We start from the raw sequence: 21541 nt of genomic DNA on the forward strand, positions 1-21541 counted from the left end.
GCTCACACACACACCCAGCGCACACACACACACCCAGCGCACACACTAGCTCCAGTACCTCCCCCAGCATGGACCTCTGCAGATAGACATAAAATGCTGGAGTAACTCAGCGGGACAGGCAGCATCTCTGGAGAGAAAATATGGGTGAAATTTAGGGTCGCGACCCTTCTTCAGACTCACAGGTTTTGTTGGATCCTGTGTGTTTTGTTGAGATCTTAGTATCAGACAAATAAGAAAATAGATCACTTTTACACGGGATATTTAATGACAGCTGTTTAATGTAAGTCTACAGGTGAGTCAGAAACAGCGCACATTCCTTGTATGTATACATACTTGGCCAATAAATAACTTTATTCTGAAATGGAAGTGACTGAAATATAAAATGCTGAAAGTCTCGGGATCTGTGACATCCCATTCTCCATCACCTCACTAAGATCAGACATCTGCCCCTTCTGTGGAAGGGAGAGGATCCAGAGTGGGATTAGTGTAAATGGCATGGACACGATGGGCTGAAGGGCCTGATTCCGTGTTGTCAGACTGTGACACAAAGCTTTTCACTGTACCTCAGAACAATGACAATAAACTAAACACATTGGGTTCTGTCCAAGTAAACCTTCACGCCACCCATGGGTCCAATGCAGTCTTATGGTTCCAACCTACAGACAAGGCAGTTCAATTTAGTTCAGTTTATTGTCACGTGTACTGAGATGCAATGAAAAGCTTTTGTTGTGTGCTAACCAGTCAGCAGAAAGACAAGACATGATTACAATCGAGCATGAACGAAGCAGCCACTACAAATGGGAGGCACTTTGTTGGAACTGTGTGTTTTATTGAGATCTTGGAGTACCACCGCTTCATCAGCCACTGCTGTAAGTTGGGTGCCTTCCATCAGATAGTTTGCAGGTAGCTACACCTCTTCCATGTGCCTTATTAAGCAAGAGGTATCGCCCACAGAACGTACAAATGCCACAGTATCTGTGGCTGCTAAACTTATTAGGCACAGTTGGTTCCCTTAGATAGCAGAACAGCAAGGAGAGTTTAGTCATGATGTGGGCTGGGGCAGAGATGGTGATGCAGACATTCTTAATCCAGTGTCTGGAAAGACAGGCTGGACCTGGCATTACAGGACTTCATACATTGTGGCTGGGAACCTAGGTATTCCTGAAAGAAACAATGGGAAGGCAGACATTCCCAAGGCTGAGGCTGGAAACACAGACATTCCCAAGGCTGGGAACATGGGACATTCCCAAGGCTGGGAACATGGGACATTCCCAAGGCTGGGAACATGGGACATTCCCAAGGCTGGGAACATGGGACATTCCCAAGGCTGGGAACATGGGACATTCCCAAGGCTGGGAACATGGGACATTCCCAAGGCTGGGAACATGGGACATTCCCAAGGCTGGGAACATGGGACATTCCCAAGGCTGGGAACATGGGACATTCCCAAGGCTGGGAACATGGGACATTCCCAAGGCTGGGAACATGGGACATTCCCAAGGCTGGGAACACAAACATTGCCAAGGCCAAGATTAGGAGCAGAGAGATTCCACGGGCTGAGTTAAGTGACGCAGCCATTTCTGGGGCTGAGATTGGATTCCTGGAGCTGATCTTGGGCACATGGGTTTTTGGGACTGACTTTGGGAACACAGACATCCCCAAGGTTGGCACAGGTGTTGGTGGGGCCAAGACTAAATTCCTGGATGGAGTTTAGGAACAGGAGCAGAGAGGTAGGTGAGATTGCAAGCTCTGGCCCAACCCCACTCTGATATTCATGACAAAGCAGAAAATGCTGTTGCAGCTTTCCTAGCACTCTCACTTCCTGATTTATATATTTACTTTCTGAGTTCCAATATCCACTTTGCTTAATGTTTGACTTTCTTATCTGCTCTTATGTTGAATCTTTTTACGTGCTTGTTGCTTTTCCCCAACTATTTTATGTACACAATAATTAATCAGCATGACAACTAAATGAAGCAGTGCCTCATGTTTTGATTAAAGAGAGATTAATTTCTGAAGCAGTTCCAGATGCATTCAAAAACATATTTTCTTGATGGCTTTACATAATGTTTGTTCTAAACTGTTGTGTGATATTTAAAATCACCCATTAGTTGCATTCATAGATTCACATAGCATGGAAACAGGCCCTTTGGCCCAACTTGCCCATGCCAACCAAGATGCTCCATCTACACTAGTCCCTCCCGCTCACATTCGACCCTCCAAACCTTTCCTATCCATGCACCTGTCCAAATGTCTTCAATGTTATTATACCTGCCTCAACAACTCCTTCTGGCAGTTGTGGCATATTCTCACCACCCTCTGTGTAAACTCTCTGAAAAGTCTACAGATCTCCACCCCCAACACCTCTCCATGGATTGATAGCCCAGAACTTAGACATGGTGTTATTCTATTCTTAACTGTCCATGTGGATTCATGCAATTCCATCCATTTTGTTCACCAATATCTTCCTGCAAACTATTAAAACTACAAGTGTTACAATTCACAGGATAGAGAGCAAGTTGACAAATTGGTTCCAAAACTGTCTTGGAAGTAGGAGGCAGAGGGTGATGATGGAGGGTTGTTCGTGCTTGGAAGCCTGTGACCAATAGTGTTCCTTTACAAGGGTCTCGACCCGAAACATCACCCATTCCTTCTCACCGGAGATGCTGCCTGTCCTGCTGAGTTACTCCAGTATTTTGTGTCTATGTTCAATTTAACCAGCATCTGCAGTTCCTTCCTACACATTTAGTTTGTTCCTTTACTGTTTGTTAAAGGCTTAAAAGTTTGGATATAAATGTAGGAGGTATAGAAACATAGAAACATAGAAATTAGGTGCAGGAGTAGGCCATTCGGCCCTTCGAGCCTGCACCGCCATTCAATATGATCATGGCTGATCATCCAACTCAGTATCCCGTACCTGCCTTCTCTCCATACCCTCTGATCCCCTTAGCCACAAGGGCCACATCTAACTCCCTCTTAAATATAGCCAATGAACTGGCCTCGACTACCCTCTGTGGCAGGGAGTTCCAGAGATTCACCACTCTCTGTGTGAAAAAAGTTCTTCTCATCTCGGTTTTAAAGGATTTCCCCCTTATCCTTAAGCTGTGACCCCTTGTCCTGGACTTCCCCAACATCGGGAGCAATCTTCCTGCATCTAGCCTGTCCAACCCCTTAAGAATTTTATAAGTTTCTATAAGATCCCCTCTCAATCTCCTAAATTCTAGAGAGTATAAACCAAGTCTATCCAGTCTTTCTTCATAAGACAGTCCTGACATCCCAGGAATCAGTCTGGTGAACTTTCTCTGCACTCCCTCTATGGCAATAATGTCCTTCCTCAGATTTGGAGACCAAAACTGTACGCAATACTCCAGGTGTGGTCTCACCAAGACCCTGTACAACTGCAGTAGAACCTCCCTTCTCCTATACTCAAATCCTTTTGCTATGAAAGCTAACATACCATTCGCTTTCTTCACTGCCTGCTGCACCTGCATGCCCACTTTCAATGACTGGTGTACCATGACACCCAGGTCTCGCTGCATCTCCCCTTTTCCTAGTCGGCCACCATTTAGATTGTATGATTGGTATGTTTGCAGTTGATACAGAAGTTGCTGGTTTTGTTGATAGTGAGAATCGCCTCAGGTCACAGGGGGATATTGTTAATTGGTAAGATGAGCAGAGCAATGTCAGGTGGAGTTGAATTCCGATACATGCTGGTTGACGCACCTTGGCTGGACTAATAAAGATAGGATAAATCAGTGAATGGGAGATCCCGAGGGGATGTCGAGGAAACAAGGGTCCATATTGTACAAGTTCAAGAATCCTTGAAGGTGGCACTACAGCTGGATGTGGTAATGGAACAGGCTTGTGGGTTACAGAATATAAGAGCAGGGAGTTTATGTTACAACTTTATAAAACACTGGTTCACTCTCAGTTGTTGTTCTGTGCACAATTCTAGTCATCACATTACAGGAAGCAAGATTTGACACAAGTTCTTCCCTCAAACTTGTAACCAGCACATTGGTTATGTTCAGAATACTTGTTTAAGAAAGAACTGCAGATGCTGTTAAAATCGAAGGTAGACAAAAATGCTGGAGAAACTCAGCGGTCTGCTGTCCTGTGATGTCACACTTTGGCACAGAAGACAGGAACAGGTTGTGGCAGAGCCTCTTCCTTCTCTCAGTCTCCACTATCTGGACCAGGGCTCCTGCTCCTTTTAAACTCTCTAATCTTCTCTTCCTGCTCTTTTTAAACTCTCTGTGCCTCTTCTCCCAACCCTTTTAATCTCCAATACTAAAATGAAAAAATCTGTTTTAAAAATAATTCATTTGCAGTTAATTATACTTAAAGAGAGCATTAGATTTAAGAGGAATTTATAATCTGCACAAGATCAGGACAATGAAAACATTGAAAAAAATAGAAAAGGTAACTTAGCAAAAAGTACAGACATATAATGTAAAAGCCTCTACAGATGTAATAAAAATAGATCAGCAAAGATATCAGTGCCTTTGAAGCTGAGAGAGGAAGAGGTATCAAGTGGTATAAGGACATTGTTAAAAAGTTAATTAAATATTTTGTATTTGTTTTCACCTTAAAGGGAATCGAGTAAAAAATATACGGGGGCTCTCAAAAGGCATTATCATAAGGTCATAAGTGATAGGAGCAGAATAAGGTCATTTGGCCCATCAAGTCTACTCTGCCATTCAATCATGGCTAATCTATCTCTCCCTCGGAACCCCATTCTCCTGCCTTCTCCCCATACAATACAATACCTTTTATTTGTCATTTGAACCTCACATGAGGTTCAAACGAAATTTGGTTTCTGCAGCCATACAAGAAAAGAACCAAGACACACACCAACACAATTCACACAAACATCCATCACTGTGAGTCTCCTCCTCATTGTGATGGAAGGCAAAGTCTTGTCTCTCCCTTGCTCTCCATTCCTCTCCCGAAGTCGAGGTCAAAGCCCCCGGATCTAACCCCTGAATCTAACCCCTGCATTCTATAAGGGTAGTCACTGGAGGAGATTCTGTGAGACAGGATATCTCTGTATTAACGAAGGCAAGGGACTGATCGTCCAGGTACAGGAACAGCTTCTTCCCTACAGCCATCACGCTATTAAACACTACAACCTCAAATAAGCTCTGCACCACATAGACTATTATTATTATTATTGCACTACTTTGTTTTATGTGTGTACGTGTGTGTGTATGTATATATATGTTAGTGTACTTGTGAGTTTGTGTGTGTATATATACACACTGTGTGTCTGGGACTCTCTTGACTGTCGTGGGTAGTCAGCATGCGCGTGTGTGTGTGTGTGTGTGTGTGTGTGTGTGTGTGTGTGCGCCATCACGTCTCATGAATTGATTTGAGATTTTTGACCACCATGGCACATTATGCTTTGAGACTGTAAACAATTTAATAAAGGGTGAATTTATTAATTTGCTCCCAAAAATAGATAAAACACAAACACAATGCAATTATGGTACAAATATTACAGAACCTTTTGACAAATGTGCATTTTCGTGATATAAAAGGCAAGTTTTTTGCAGGGATTAAAGACTGTTGCCTGAATCATCTGTGATATTTCCTTCATTGATGGTAATGCTGAGCTTGCATTGGTTGCATGTCTCAATATCCAACAGCAGTTTTAGCAGCGGCGTTGCATTGTATGGAAACAGACCCCTTCCCTGCAATCGCCCAATGGTTTTCCTCAACTCACGCAAACACCCTATGAATTTCTTCAACATTCCTTCCAAGGATAATTCCATTTCTGGATTCTTTTCACAACTATATGTATTTACATTTTTGATGTTCCCCATTGTTTGTGCCTTCTGCTGCACTATCTTATCGGCTGTTCCGCTGTTACTCATTTCAACATCACCTTTACTGCCAATATTCAAGCAGGTGGTCTCCCCGTCATCACTATCAGAGTTGTCCGAGGTGTTATAATCCACCAGCCTCAGTAACTGGGTCATTTTACTGTTCACCACGAGGTCAGGATCACAGCTGGAGCCAGGCTCTTCCTTGGGTGGAGAAGGCCATGGTATCTGAGGGCTCACAAATGTGTTTCTTGAACCTTCGCCAAGAGTTTCACTGTCTCGCTTGATCTCAGCAGTGAAAACATGGTTCTTGCAAACTTCATTATCAGGTGGTGGACAAAATGGTTCTGAGGAAGCATCAAACTGAGCACAAATGCAACAGAAGGATTGCCAGTCCTTCCGGAGTAGACGCAAATATTTCACCAAGTACTCCAGGAAACAAGTTTCACTGGAAATCAGAAAATCCAGCAAGACATGATGATCAAATGCTAAACTCTTCAACAACAGCAGGAAGATACAATGTGGATTGAACCATTGTCCATGGGCTTCTTGAGAGGTTGCTACATTTTCCTGAGCATCTGTTTCCAAAAATCTGGAGAGAGAAAAGGGATATGAAATCCTTCAAATAAATTACTGCATAGTTCAAACTTTCCAATCATATTTCAGTTATCAAAATATGATAAACATTAGTGATTGGAATCGTGGTCTGAATGGTGGAACACTGGTGGTCCATAATGGTGGAGTATAGATCATTTGGGTTTAGTTCCGGTTTTCTGAATTGCTGACAAGATGATACTGCATTATTAAAAGCACTTTCACTAACTCAGAAATAAAAATAGCAAATGCTCAGCAGGTCAGGATAGGCTGATGGAAATTGCACCAGTCAATCTGTTACATGTGGCTGAAGGGTTGGAAAGCCTGGACCAGGGGAACTCCATCCTGTCTAAGAAGAGAAGGAGAGATGCAGTGGTGCAAGCAGGGGGTTTGGCAACTCTGCTAGAGGGAAAGCCAAGGTTCAGGAAGACCTGCGTGGATTGTCTCATCACTGGACCAACATGATAAGTCAAGTCAAGTTGATTAGATTAGATTAGATTAGATCCTTTATTTGTCATTCAGATCTTTCGGTCTGAACGAAATGTCGTTGCCTGCAGCCATACAAATAATAATAAACAACAAAACATACAATAAACACAAATTAACATCCACCACAGTGAGTTCACCAGGCACTTCCTCACTGTGATGGAGGCAAAAGTCTTAAAGTCACTGTCTCTTCCCTCCTCATTCTCCCTCTGCGCTGAGGCGATATGTTGTTACCCCACCAGGCGATGGTAGTCAGTCCCGCGGCTCAACCGAGCTTCGTGAACGAGCCGGTTCAAGCTCCGCGGCCCGGGGTGGTCGAAGCTGCCGCCCTCCAGTCCAGAGGACGCAGCTGTTGCCACGGGAGCTCCGGAAAACAGGCACCAACCTGTGACGATGTCGTCCACTGGCCCGCGGCCGAGCCCCGGATTCAGGTCGCCGCCGCCAGAATGCCGCCTCAGCCACCGGAGCATCGTCTCAGCCCCGAGTCGGGCCGCCCTCACCGGAGCGCCGTCTCAGCCCCGAGCCGGGCCGCCCTCACCGGAGCACCGTCTCAGCCCCGAGCCGGGCCGCCCTCACCGGAGCACCGTCTCAGCCCCGAGCCGGGCCGCCCTCACCGGAGCGCCGTCTCAGCCCCGAGTTGTGCCGCTGCCACTGGAACGCCGCCGCAGCTCGAAGACGGCTTGCCTCGCGTTGTAAGTCCTGGCTGACTCTGCTTCCGGAGCCTCGAGGTCGGTTGCAGTTGGAGGCCGCCAGCTCCGCCATTAGGCCTCAGCGCAGACGGAGGCAGAGAAGGGGGGATACGACAGAAAAAGTCGCTTTCCCCTGAAGGGAGAGACAGAAAACCATGTTTCAGCCCCCCCCACACGTAACACAACCTAATAACTAAAATTTGACTAAAACAAGACAACAAAAAAAACAACAAAAAAGTAAAGACAGACGGACTGCAGACGAGCCGCAGCCGTTCAACAGCGCCGCCACTTCCGGAGTCAACTTTATTTGTCATATACAAGATGTACAGTGAAATGAAAGTTGCAATGCCTGCGGGATTGTGCAAAACAACAGAACAGAACAGAACCAGTATTTACATTTAAAAAAATACACAACAGTAAGATGGATACAAAGGAAATGGGAGAATGGGATGGATCCTTGTAGGAGTAAGGTTGGGAGGAAGTATAATTAAGATAGCTGTGCGTTTGTGGGTTGTAATGGATGTTTGTGGCTAATGTGTTCCTTGAAAGGAAGAATAAACCACTTTCACAAACTCAGAGCTTCATACTGCAGAGTTGCAAAGGAATTGCTGCCCTATCTATGAAAATAAATTATCCATGGCCAGCACACAGCATGCAGGTACAGCAGGCAGTGAAGCTAATGGCATGTTGCCCTTCGTAACAAGAGGAGTTGAGTATAGAAGCAAAGAGGTCCATCTGCAATTGTACAGACCACACCTGAGGTATTGTGTGAAGTTTTGGTCTCCAAATTTGAGGAAGGACATTCTTGCTATTGAGGTAGGTTCACGAGGTTAAGTCCCGGGATGGCGGGACTGACATATGATGAAAGAATGGGTCGACTGGGCTTGTATTCACTGGAATTTAGAAGGATGAGAGGATATCTTATAGAAATATATAAAATTCTTTAAGGATTGGACAGGCTAGATGCAGGAAAAAAGTTCCCGATGTTGGGGGAGTCCAGAACCCGGGGTCACAGTTTAAGAATAAGGGGTAGGTCATTTAGGACTGAAATGAGGAAAAACTTCTTCACCCAGACAGTTGTGAATCTGTGGAATTCTCTGCCACAGAAGGCAGTGGAGGCCACTTTACTAGATGTTTTCAAGAGAGAGTTAGATTTAGCTCTTAGGGCTAAAGGAATCAAGGGATATGGGGAAAAAGCAGGAACCAGGATACTGATTGGGGATGATCAGCCATGATCATGTTGAATGGCGGTGCTGGTTCGAAGGGCCGAATGGCCTGGTCCTGCACCTATTTTTCCATGTTTCTATGAGAGAATTTCATATTGAATATATGGGCAAGTAAATTGTCCAAAACTAGGGCATTAAGGTCCAAACAATGATTTGGGTTTGGGTTGGGCTGGAAGGGAAACGTGTATGGATTACTGCTGCTCCTTTTTCTTAGCTTTTGAAATCATTAGTAGAGAAGCACGTGGACTTGGCTAAAGTCATTGGGCAACTGCAATAAGAGAATAATGACTGATGATGGTAAACATTTACAAACAGACATGTTTTCATAATATGGTTGTCACTAACATGACTGGTATTTAATGTCAAAGTCAAAGCCTCCCCATATGTGCAGCGTGACACTTACTCTGGGGAAGGACCCATTCTGCAGTTAGTTACAGTGAACACAACATCGAAGCAGCGTGTCCATGGGTGCCTGACATTCCGCAGCAGACGGACATATGGCTTAATACACCAACACAATACAACTTTCAGTCAATGAGGGGAATAATAAACTGATAACTTTTGAGTTTGCAGTGTGGTTAACACAAGAGGAGATACCAACCCTCGGCAGTGTGTATAGATGGTTAGTAGTGCACTGGCAACCTCTACTAGATCATCATCCTGCTCCACAAAGACAAAGGAAACCCAGGCACATGGATGAGGCAGCTGCTGGAACTGTGCACAGCCCTGGAGATGCATCTTCAGAAACAGCATCAGCTGAGACAGACATGACTGGAGTTCATTCTTCAGGCAGCCTGGAAACATCAAGGTATACTTACTACTACTTCAAATCCTGCCATGTTACATTACAGAGATCTGTAAAATAAATGCAATGCTTCTTGGGCGACTATACTAAATTAAAGAATGAAGAAGGCAAGATGATCCATAGTTGTAAGGATTTGAGTATCTGGTTTCAACCTTTGTACAGCAATATAATACACTGCAGTTGCAGGTATGTCAGACAAACTTTTACTGTTTATAGTTTAGACAGATACAGCGCAGAAACAGACCCTTTGGCCCACCGAGTCTGTGCCAACCAGCGATCCCCGCACACTAACACTATCCTACACACACTAGGGACAATTTTACCGAAGCCAATTATCCTACAACCTGTACATCTTTGGAGTGTGAGGGGAAACTGGAGCACCCGGAGAAAACCCACGCAGGTGACGGGGAGAAGGTACAACCCTGGGTCTCAGGCACTGTAAGGCAGCAACTCTACCACTGTGACACTCCTACTTCACGGGTTGATACTTGGGATAAAGGTGTTATAATATGGAGAAAGGTTGAATTGGCTGGAATTATACCCAATGAAGTTTAGAATAAGTGATGATTTCATTGAAACATTAAAAATTCTGATGGGCAATGACGGCAGATATGAAGAGCATAGTTACAGAATAAAATAAATAAGATGACAAGAGAATTGTGAACCCTTGAACTTCTGTACCGTAGAGTTGTACAAAGACGGGGTTAATGAGTATTGGCATAATCATACAGACACATTTTTGGACCTTGTGGGAAATCAAGGGTTATGGTGACAATGATATCAACGTGGTGGTCTAGATCAGGACAGGTGTTGAGTGTGCAGAAGGTTTCAAGGGGCAAGTAGCCAACTCCTGCTTCTCATATTCTTAGAGATATCAACTCTCTTGTTAATCATTTGTTCTCCGTTTATTCTGCAACTTTCCATGGTATGCAGTTCCTCGTCCTTCCTTCCAAAGTAATTTCCCAAAACATGTTTACACTAATTTGCCATTTACTATTTTGAGGATGTGTCTCAGAGCTCTGCGCAGTTCCAACAACTGCCTCATCAGTGTTGTTCCTTGTTTGTTAACAACAAACCGGTATTCTATTCACAAAGCTTACATCAGATAAACTAAAGAGGACAGTTGACCTGCCCATAAGTGCACTATTTCCAAACTCATTAATCCAATCACAATCGAACCCTTTGTTTAAGGCCAAATCAATTTCCTGCTAACCCTCTGATCCAGGCATCATTGTGGTAAACCTCCTCTGCACCCTCTCCAAAGCCTCCACATCTCTCCTGTAATGGGGCAACCAGACTGGATGCAATATTCCAATATTTAAGCTATTCAATTTGATTTACTGCACTAATACCTGTAGTGACTGCTGATTGTTTGCTGTAGCAGTGTGGTCCAACTCAGTGATTTAAAATAATTTCCCTTATTGCAACTCTTTTAAGTTTCCTGAAGCCTTCATATTATCTCTAAATTACAATTACCTTTTTTTCATTTACTCTGTAATGTCAGACATCAGCACACAGCAAATGATATACTTAAAGTTTCCAAGTAATTTAAAGAATAAGAAGTAATGTATTACCTTTATCTTTCACTGCGTCCATTGTATTCTTCAGATTAATCTCCATGGCTTTGATAAATATAAGGCTTACAGTCCTCAACATTACCATGTCTGGACCAGGAGTATTATTTTCTACATCGAGTATCTCACTGCCTCCAAAGAGACATGGCCTGGGATTCACAGGAATCCGCTTTAACCATCCCAAACTCACAGCCTGTAGCAACGTGAAAGATACCTCCAGTAAGTCACCGTGTAAGTGGCTATCTTGCTGAGAACTTGCATGGCAGGGATTGCAGGCATCATCACTTGCCTGGCCAAGCATACACATTTTAAGCAGCAAAATCAGCTTCTTCTTAATGAAGTATTGAGCAGAGGAAGTGACAAAATCAAGTACTAGTGGGGTATGCAGATATAATATCTTTAGGCAAGACAGGTTTAGTTCCAGATGGTTTCGAATCCCAACCATAACTTCAAGCGAATGTACAACAGCAAGCTGGCTGATTGTAGCAACACTTTCATCATCAGGTTGTGTAAAATCTCCCCTTGTTTGGCTGCCACCACGACATGAGGAAAAGGTGAAGAGATACAGGTTATGGAGTGCTGTATCCATCGGGATGAGCAGCTTCTGTAAAGTACCTAGGAGAATGAAAACATTTCAGAGACTATAGTGAAGACCGTGCATTGCCCTAAACATAACACATATAATTTACTGGGTTGATTTTTTGTATTGCCACAAGGATTTACTAACCTGTCTTGTCCTGAGATTTCCCCTTCAAGATGTCTTTGACTATCACTGTAACAGTTTGGACCCAATGAGCTGATTGCTGACTTCCAGGCTCTTTGGACAGAATGTCCAGACAGCTGTTCATCCAACTATCAATGGGCAGCTTCTAAAAGTATTACAAATGAATCCTATTGTTAATATTTACTGGCATAATAAACCTAAACCTAAACAGCATGGTGGACACATTCTCAGGCTGCATTGTTGCACCGTTCCTACTTAATTTAAGATAGCGAAAGATGGGCCTGCCTACGTTCTACTTAATTTAAGATAGCGAAAGATGGGCCTGCCTATGTTGCCATGTAATGTTCCATTCTGATGGACCTTGCTGCTCCACCTAGCCCTACATTAAAAAACCTCATGCTGTAACATCCCTTACACCACAAATCCACCAGGCTATAAGCGACGTTTCAGGTCGAGACCACTTCTTCAGTTCAACAAAACACTCGGAAACTATACATAGAAACCCAAGTCAGTATTTCAGGTCATAAATTATTCAAGTAATGACAATATAATACATAATATTTAAAAGTACTGTGTTCAGTCTGAAACGTTGCCTATTCTTTTGCTCCATAGATGCTGCCTTACCCGTTGAGTTTTTCCAGCATTTTTGTCGACATTCGATTTTTCCAGCATCTACAGTTCTTTCTTAAACATGTATATCAAGGTGATGTGCAATTCAACCATGTCTTATAGCAAAATGCTCCTGTCATTATAAACTCACCGTAAATAAAATCTGAACCAGAATCAAAGATGCAATACATTTCATTGCCATGTGAGACAACAACTTATCTTGGCAGCCAAACAAGAGAGCCTAGGGAAAGAATATATCAGGTATCATTTAGATTATTCCAAGAATGCAATAATAAAAAAATGTGCAAATCTATAGCATAATTCACTTTCTACATTATTTTGACACTTTTTCTGTTTTCATTCTTGATTAATTCTTAATTCATAGCCTAATTAATTTTCAACGGAATTATCTTTTCATTTAAAATCTCTCATTCTTCTACGATCCTTAACTGGGCCCAATCTTCTTGCAAGGATTTAGATTGATGATTGTAAATAAAATAAAGGGAGCAGCTTTTTAATAAAGGACAAACTTCAGGCATATGATAGTGAAGATAGAGACTCAAACAGCTGGAGACAACATCTCTGGAGAGAAGGAATGAGTGACTTTTTGATTCGAGACCCTTCTTCAGGTTAACAAAACACTCAGAAACTATACATAGAAACTGGTCAGCATTTCAGATCATAAATTATTCAAGTAATTACAATATAATACATAATATTTAAAAGTACTGTATTCAGCTCTGGCCTCCATACTACAAGGAGAAAGTGCAGGAAGATTTATAAGCAGAATTGTGATGGTGTAGCTATCTACAAAGACTGAACAGCCTGTCACCCTTAAGAAAAGGTATCAAGTATAATGCACTGGAAATCTTTAAGATCAAGGCGTTTTATGATAGCTGGAGAGATATTGGCAAATCCAAAATTAGGGGCAGTGAATATAAGAAAGTAACCGATGAGTTCAGGAGAAATGTGGCCTTTTATTTATGATGCTTAGAAAATCAAACAAGTTGTGATGGTTGAAATAGCATTTAAGCAGAAACTAAATAGTCACAGGATAAAGGAGCATTATTGTAATTAATTTGACCGAAAGCCTTGTTTCTGTGCTACAAAGAGAAAGAGATCAATATTAAGTATCGATCAACACTCACCAATTTAGGTATAATTTCCATATCTTCTAATAGTATTGTTATGGTCTTCAAATACGTTTCTCTGACATCTTCTCTTGGTATTTCAGAATACAGCTTGGAACTCAGCAGGTGAATCATGTTCATTTGAAGCAACAACATTTCATTCTGACCTTCAGTTGTTGATGAATGGTGATCTAGTAGTGTGCCATGACTGTCTACAGACACTGAGTCCCCATGGAAATTATATACCTGGTTACTTTTCTTCATTTCTATGGAAAAGATGGAGTCTTTCTCACACACATCAGGATAAAGGAACACTGCTAGTTCATGACTGCTTTTACCGGGCTTTTCTCCAGCCAACATCTCACTGTAGAATTGACGGTGATATATCAGGCATTTCTCCATCATTCTTTTTCATTGGAGGACCATCGCAAAATAGGATTCAAGCTGGAACTAGGAACAGAAAAGATAAAGGAAGTGTAACATCAAAACAAACAAGAGTATTGATGATGTAGGAGTTCATTGATTAGACTTGTTATTTCTGATTTACTTGTGATCAAGAGTCAGGAGTGTTTTATTGTCCTATGTCCCAGATAGAACAATGAAATTCTTACTTGCTGCAGCCCAACAGAATATGTAATCATAATAAATAATATGATAAACGAGAGAGAGAAAAACCCAGAGATTGAAATAATATGTATGTTTGTTACATCATTTGACAACACAAAGATAGAGGTAAAACAATGTGGTCCATGCTGACCGATATGCCCCATCTCCACTAGTCCCACCTGCCCACGTTTGGTAAACATCTCCCTAAACAACCTGTGCTGTGCGTGTACCTGGCTGCAGCACTGACTTTGTGTTTGGCTCCAGATCCCAGCACCTGCAGTTGCTTGTGTCTCCCCTCATCACCCCTCCCTCCCCCTCATCACCCCTCCCTCACCCCCTCTCCCTCCATCCCCCTCATCACCCCTCCCCCTCATCACCCCCTCTCCCTCCATCTCCCCCTCCCCCTCATCACCCCTCCCCCTCATCACCCCCTCTCCCTCCATCCCCCTCATCACCCCTCCTCTTCATCACCCCTCCCCCTCATCACCCCCTCTCCCTCCATCTCCCCCTCCTCCTCCCCCTCATCACCCCTCCCCCTCATCACCCCTCCCCCTCCATCCCCCTCACCTCATCCCCGTTCCCATCCCCCTCTCCCCGCCTCACGGACGCGCGCACTCACCTTCCCGCCACCGCTCTCCCGGAACAGCGCATGCGTGGCCCTGGCCGGGTGACGCATGCGCAGGGTAGGCGGGGCGGGTGTCGCATGCGTGGTCCTGGCCGGGTGGCGCATGCGCGGTGGGCCTGTCATGGCTCCGCAGCAACAGGTTGCCCAGGATATCGCTGTAGCCGCCGTCACCGCCGCTGCTGCCCGCCCGCCCGCCCGCTAGGGCCCAGCACAGCCCAGGCCTCGCCTCGCCACCACACCACAGCCTAGTCTAGGCCAGGCCTCGCCTCCCGCTGCCAGCCGCGCCGCGCTGGACCAGGACCAGGGCCGGGGCGAGGAGCGGCGCCGGTGCGGACTGTGGACATGGTGCGGGGCGGCGCGGCGCGGCGGGGAGGTCGGCCTACTGCAGGAATGTGAGTGTGGGGGTGGAGGCTCTGTCACTGTGTGTGTCTGTCTGGGTGTGTGTCTGTCTGTCTGTCTGGATGTGTGTCTGTCTGGGTGTGTGTCTGTCTGGGTGTGTGTCTGTCTGGGTGTGTGTCTGTCTGTCTGGGTGTGTGTCTGTCTGTCTGGGTGTGTGTCTGTCTGTGTGTCTGTCTGTCTGGGTGTGTGTCTGTCTGGGTGTGTGTCTGTCTGGGTGTGTGTCTGTCTGGGTGTGTGTCTGTCTGTCTGGGTGTGTGTCTGTCTGTCTGTCTGGGTGTGTGTCTGTCTGGGTGTGTGTCTGTCTGAGTGTGTGTCTGTCTGTCTGGGTGTGTGTCTGTCTGTCTGGGTGTGTGTCTGTCTGGGTGTGTGTCCGTGTCTGTGGGTGGGTGTCCATGTCTGGGTGTGCGTGTGTGGGTGGCAGGGGGTCCCGCTCATCCGCCGCAGCGTGGAGAGGGAGAGCAGCCGCACCTGGGAGGCCTTGTCCCTGTCCCAGTCCCCCTGCCTTATCTTCCCCCTCTCTCCCCCCCACCCCCCTCCCCCCTGTGCTTCATCCTCACCCCTGGCCCTTCTCTAACCATTGCTGTCAGACTCAGACAATGTTCCCTTCACTCTTTTTTTAAATCAACCCCATGTTCTTGTTTGAGTGCAAGGTTATCTTCAGAATCGGTGATAAAATAACTAATTTTGAATAATCAGGTAAAGCTGCACTTTCAAACAAAATAGTACTGGTATCCATGATCAGTGGAGTACATCACGAGAATCAATCTGGGACCTTTTACTGCTGTCTGCATCAATGCTTTGGTTATGAATGTAGGCAGTATGATTAGTAAACTTGCAGATAAGTGTGATGATAGGAGGGAAGTTTTGGGCTGCAGTATTTTGATGATCAATTAGTAAGATGGGCAGAGCAATGACAAATGGAATTTAATTCTGATAAGTAATGCATTTGGGGGTAAAAGATTACACAATAAAGGGTTTTATGTTTAAATTAAAATTAATGTTTATTATTGTCACGTACTGAAGTGCAGTGAAAAGTTTTGTTTTGCATGATATCAAATCAGATAATACTGTACATATTACAATCAAATCAAACATAAGTACAAAGATAGAGCAAAGGGGAAGATACAGAGTGCAGAATATGGTTTTCAGCATTGTAGCGCTTCAGTTCCATAGACAAAGTCCAATGTCTGCAATGGGGTAGAGGTGAATCAGACTGTACCCTAGCTTGTGTTCAGAAGCCTGATACAGGGGAAGAAGCTGTTCCTGAGTCTGGCGCTTTCAAGCTTCTGTACCTTCTGCCAGATGGGAGCAAGGAGAAGGCATGACTGGGGTGGGATGAGTCTTTGATTATGTTGACTGCTTTTCCGAGGCAGTGTGAATTGTGGATGAAGTCAACGGCAAGAGGTCTGGTCTGTGATGATGGGTTACATGTACAACACTGCAATTTCTTCTGGTCTTGGGCAGAGCTGTTCCTAAACCAAGCAGTGATGTAACCCAACAGTATGCTTTCTGGTACATCTGCAGAAGTTTGTAAGAGTCAGAGACATGTTGAATTTCCTCGATCTTCCAAGGTGCTGCTTTGCTTGACACATCAACATTGTTGGTCCATGACAGTCTTCAGCCTCAGAATCTAGAGAAGTAAAGGAATCTCAGTGTGTGTGTCCAGACATCTCTCAAGTTGACAGTGCAGGTGGATAAGGTAATGAAGATGGCATATGGAATACTTGCCCTCAATAGTTGGGCTATCGAATATACAACTTTACAAAACATTAGTTAACCACTGCTGAGATATTGTGTGCAGTTCTGGTCATCAAGCAAGAAAGATGTAAGTAGCCACGAGAATGTGCATGACATTGACCACAGTGTTCCCAGGTATAGAGCGTTTAATTTGCCAGGATAGTGCGGTTAGGTTGGGTTGGTTTGGAACAGATGAAGCTGAGTGGGGTCCGGATGTAAAGAAAACCACGAGGGACATAAATTGGATAGGTAGTAAGAAACCTTTCCCCATAGCAGTCGTGTCTCAAACCAAGAGGGCACAGGTGGAAGAGGAGAGCAGGAGATTTACAGAGGATCCAAGGAGGTTTTATTTCACCTAGATGGTAGTTGAAATCTGGAACGTACTGCCTGATTGTGTGGTGGAGGCAGAGACATTTGTATCTAGGTAAGTTCTTGATTGACAAGGCATGGAAGACTATGGACCAAATACTGGTGCATGGGATGATTGTAAACGGCTGCTCGGTGGTCTGCATTGATATGGTGGGTGAAGGGCTTGCTTCTGCCCTGCATGACTCTGTCAGGCCTATATATGACTCCAGCAAAACACAATGCTATAGGAACTCAGCAGGTCAGATACCATCTGGGGAGAGAATGAGCAAGCGACATTGCGGGTCGGGACCATTCTGCAGACTGGTCAGGCCCCATCAGTCTGAAAAAGAGTCTCGACCCACAACACCGCACATCTATTTATTTCCCAGCTACTGTCTGACCCGCTGCATTCCTCCACCATTGTGTTTTGCACAAGATTCCAACTCCTGCAGTTTCTTATCTCTATATGACTAGTTTGGTTAGTGTTGACGTAACTGCCTTTCCAGTTCGAGGGTAGTTTAAGATGGACAATAAATGCTGGCAAAGCTATTGATGTGCATAAATAGTGAAAAATAAATAAAACAAAATAATTTTAAATTTCCTTGCTTAACACATATATATTGGCCTTGAGGTTTAAATGCTGCAAATGTCCAGAAGCCTGCACTCTATTGAGAGGAAATAATTTCAGATTTTGTTTTACATATGAAAATATAATTTCTGATTTACCTGTTAATTAGCTTAGTTTAAAATTGATGATATCCCTTCATTCTGGATAATCCACCAGTGCATCTAATTTATTTGTCGTTTCAAGATTTTCTAAAGTCTTAAACTCAGTCATGCCTTAATGTTCTATTTTTGAAAAAATACGAACTAAATATATGCAGCCATTCCTCGTATGTTAAACCGTGGTCCCAGTGTTCACTGGCACTGCATTCACTTCAAGGCATGAACTATATTTTCAAATGCATTTTTGATTTAACATAGAAACATAGAAAATAGGTGCAGGAGGAGACCATTCAGCCCTTCGAGCCAGCACCGCCATTCATTGTGATCATGGCTGATCGTCCCCAATCAATAACCCGTGGCTGCCTTCTCCCCATATCCCTTGATTCCACTAGCCCCTAGAGCTCTATCTAACTCTCTCTTAAATCCATCCCGTGATTTGGCCTCCACTGCCCTCTGTGGCAGGGAATTCAACAAATTCACAACTCTCTGGGTGAAAACGTTTTTTCTCACCTCAGTCTTAAATTGCCTCCCCTTTATTCTAAGACTGTGGCCCCTGGTTCTGGACTCACCCAACATTGGTAACATTTTTCCTGCATCTAGCTTGTCCAGTCATTTTATAATGTTATATGTTTCTATAAGAGCCCCCTCATCCTTCTAAACTCCAGTGAATACACCTTGTGTGTGCTTTTTATGCAATTAAATTTTTGACCAAAATAGTTTATGTAATTTTTGACATAGCTAGAATATGAAGTAGCAGAGCAGTAGGAAATTGAATCATAGGATGTTTATGATAACTCTTTGAAAAAAATGTTTATTCAAGTTCTTTACCCAAAACCTCATGATTTTTCCATTTGAAGTTTTCTCTTCGTAAGTTATTTTCGAATAAGGAAGGAAATGTTAAGGCATGCCAATTGGATTTGTAACGGGCAAATTGATTTTACCCAATTTGATAATGTTATTTGATGAGATAATAGAGTTGATGAGGATAATGCAGTTGATGTGGTGTTCGTAGATTTCCAGAAGGCTTTTGATAAGATGCTGCACACCAGCCTCCTTCACAAAGTCTGAAGAAGGGTCTCGACCCAAAACGTCACCAATTTCTTCTCTTCATAGATGCTGCCTGTCCCGCTGACTTACTCCAGCATTTTGTGTCTATCTTCAGGCTCCTTCAGAACATTGCAGCATGTGGCATAAAAGGGATATTGATAACACGGATGTGAAGTTGGCTAAGTAATAGTCAACAGAATGGTTGTCTTTCTGCTTTGGAGCAAGCTGAATAGTCACATTTCCAGGGATCAGTGTTATAGCCAATTTAAATAAATAATAATAACTTGGATATGGGACAGCTAGCTGCAATTTTTAAACTTGCAGAAGATACAATGGAACAGTACGGTGAAACAAAAGGCAAGCTACTGAAGGAACAGATCAAACAGCATCTGTGATGAAAGGATGGTGATGCAGGGTCTTCAGCTGAAATTTCAACCTTCTCTTTACCTCTTCAGATGCTGCTTGATCTAGAGTTCCTCCAGCAGTTAGTTTTTTTTTGCTACAGATTCCAGTATCTGAAGTCTGGAAGTAATTTGAGCTCTTCATAAAGTCTAGTATCCCATATGCCTTTATAGATAGCTTTGCCTACTTAGCATACTGCCTAGGTTTAGGTTTATTATTATCGTACTGAGGTGCAGTGAAAAGCTTTGTTCAACTTAAAATTTCAGATCTCTCTTTCTGAACGTTCAAGGTATGTCATTTATTTCTTATTTCATATTTTAATTCCCTGCGTAATACAGTATTTGATATTTCTGTGAAATGTCTGTATACTGCACCCTCTGATATCGTGTAGTTTGTTCCCATGATCTTCAATGTTTCATCTTCATCTTCAATGTTTACTTCGGGACGACAGATGGAACAATGGGCTAAGTGTTCGGCTGGCGACCGGAAGGTAGCCGGTTCGAATCCCGCTTGGAGTGCATACTGTCGTTGTGTCCTTGGGCAAGACACTTCACCCACCTTTGCCTGTGTGTGAATGTGTGTGAGTGATTGGTGGTGGTCGGAGGGGCCGTAGGCACAGAATGGCAGCCACGCTTCCGTCAGTCTGCCCCAGGGCAGCTGTGGCTACAGAAGTAGCTTACCACCACCGAGTGTGACTGAGGAGTGAATGAATAATGCGATGTAAAGCGCCTTGAGTATTAGAAAGGCGCTATATAAATCCCATCCATTATTATTATTATTACTTTGATTCTGAGTTTTGTCATCTGCAAGGTTATAGCCTCTTGGTTGTTAATGATCATATGTACCGACAATGGGTCTCTTACTTGCAGCAGCATAGCAGGCCTGTAAATGCAATGCACAGATATAATATTTTATAAAATAATACAAACAAGTCAATAAATGAATACTATGAAACCATAATAGAGTTGGCCGGTACAGTTGAAGCCTGACTGCAGCTCTATGCAGCTCAGACAATTGTTTTTAATGGGAATTATCAGTTGGAGCCACTGGCAGCTGTTGGGAGGACCCTATGGGGATGGATTCACCAATGATAAGAGCACGCCCTATTTGGGGGTTGAGCGGGGTATTGGGCATTTGTGAGACTAATGCGATGAATGGGGATGGATTTGCTGTCTGCTGCAGAGCTGCAGGCATCTTCTGCTGGATGGCATCAGCATCACCTTCTCCCCCCTTCCGCGCAGCACAACAATTGGCTGGGTCAAGCTCAACAGTCTGGCTCACTCACTGAGCCAGGGAGGCCAACAAGCAGCTGCTCTTCCCACACCTGCTCGCTGTCCCATCACAGTAGTTTCTGTCATCCACTCTCACTCCCTATTTTTGTTCACTTCTAACATACAAATATTTTGGGTTCCAAACCATTCTCAGGAACAGAATCCTTTTGTAACCCAGTGACGGCCTGCAGTGGATGGCTCCTATTGGAAACTCAAATATCGCAGATAGTGAAATCAAGATTCAAAAATAATATGCTGGAAATACTGGGCTCATTCAGCATTTTCTATTTTATCATTATTCTCACTGTACATGCCAGGTGTGGGTGTGCTTTGAGTGTGGATGTATTGGATGCCAGTACAACTTGTAACATCTTGCTGTTTAGACTCCTGTGGTCTGCTGGTGTTCATTAAGATGCACTGGGAAGAATCAATGCATCGGTCTTAAGTCTGAAGAAGGGTTTCGGCCCGAAACGTTGCCTATTTCCTTCGCTCCATAGTTGCTGCTACACCCGCTGAGTTTCTCCAGCGTTTTTGTGTACCATCTGTCTTAAATGATAGTTGGCACTAAAAAGTATAATCAAGCAATAAAACTTACATTAATTGTAATTCCCTGCAGCCTTACTTCATCATTTTCCACTTCAAACTGCTCATAAATGTTATCAAAAATGGTAAAATTATGCATGTTATTTCTTTGCAGAGAAAATAGAGTTCCATTGCA

General features: G+C 43.7%; 2 protein-coding genes across 6 annotated transcripts in view; one reads left to right on the forward strand and one right to left on the reverse strand.

Moving 5' to 3' along the window:
- Window positions 1–5411: 5411 nt before the first annotated feature.
- Window positions 5412–14938, reverse strand: lins1 (lines homolog 1). Of its 2 annotated transcripts, none has more exons than XM_033050366.1 (7): window positions 14888–14938; window positions 13681–14112; window positions 12684–12773; window positions 11927–12068; window positions 11200–11814; window positions 9422–9614; window positions 5412–6417 (listed from the first exon to the last, which is right to left on the reverse strand). In XM_033050366.1, exons 2-7 carry the CDS (start codon window positions 14065–14067, stop codon window positions 5559–5561), a joined length of 2286 nt encoding a protein of 761 aa, XP_032906257.1. In that variant the 5' UTR covers window positions 14068–14112; window positions 14888–14938; the 3' UTR covers window positions 5412–5558. The 2 variants fall into 2 exon arrangements, with proteins under 2 accessions (XP_032906257.1, XP_032906258.1); XM_033050367.1 differs by lacking the exon at window positions 14888–14938 and adding an exon at window positions 14499–14557.
- asb7 (ankyrin repeat and SOCS box containing 7) overlaps window positions 11290–21541 on the forward strand; it is a 30379-nt gene continuing 20127 nt past the window's right edge. For 3 of the 4 annotated variants that reach the window (XM_033050370.1, XM_033050368.1, XM_033050371.1), the window contains exon 1: window positions 14993–15285. The gene's annotated coding sequence lies outside the window, so the exon portion shown is untranslated. Of the gene's footprint in view, window positions 11301–14222; window positions 14229–14992; window positions 15286–21541 lie in introns of those variants that run through there. The other variant, XM_033050369.1, reaches the window with a different exon arrangement.

The sequence above is a fragment of the Amblyraja radiata genome, chromosome 34 (assembly GCF_010909765.2).
Source record: "Amblyraja radiata isolate CabotCenter1 chromosome 34, sAmbRad1.1.pri, whole genome shotgun sequence".
Taxonomy (NCBI): domain Eukaryota; kingdom Metazoa; phylum Chordata; class Chondrichthyes; order Rajiformes; family Rajidae; genus Amblyraja; species Amblyraja radiata.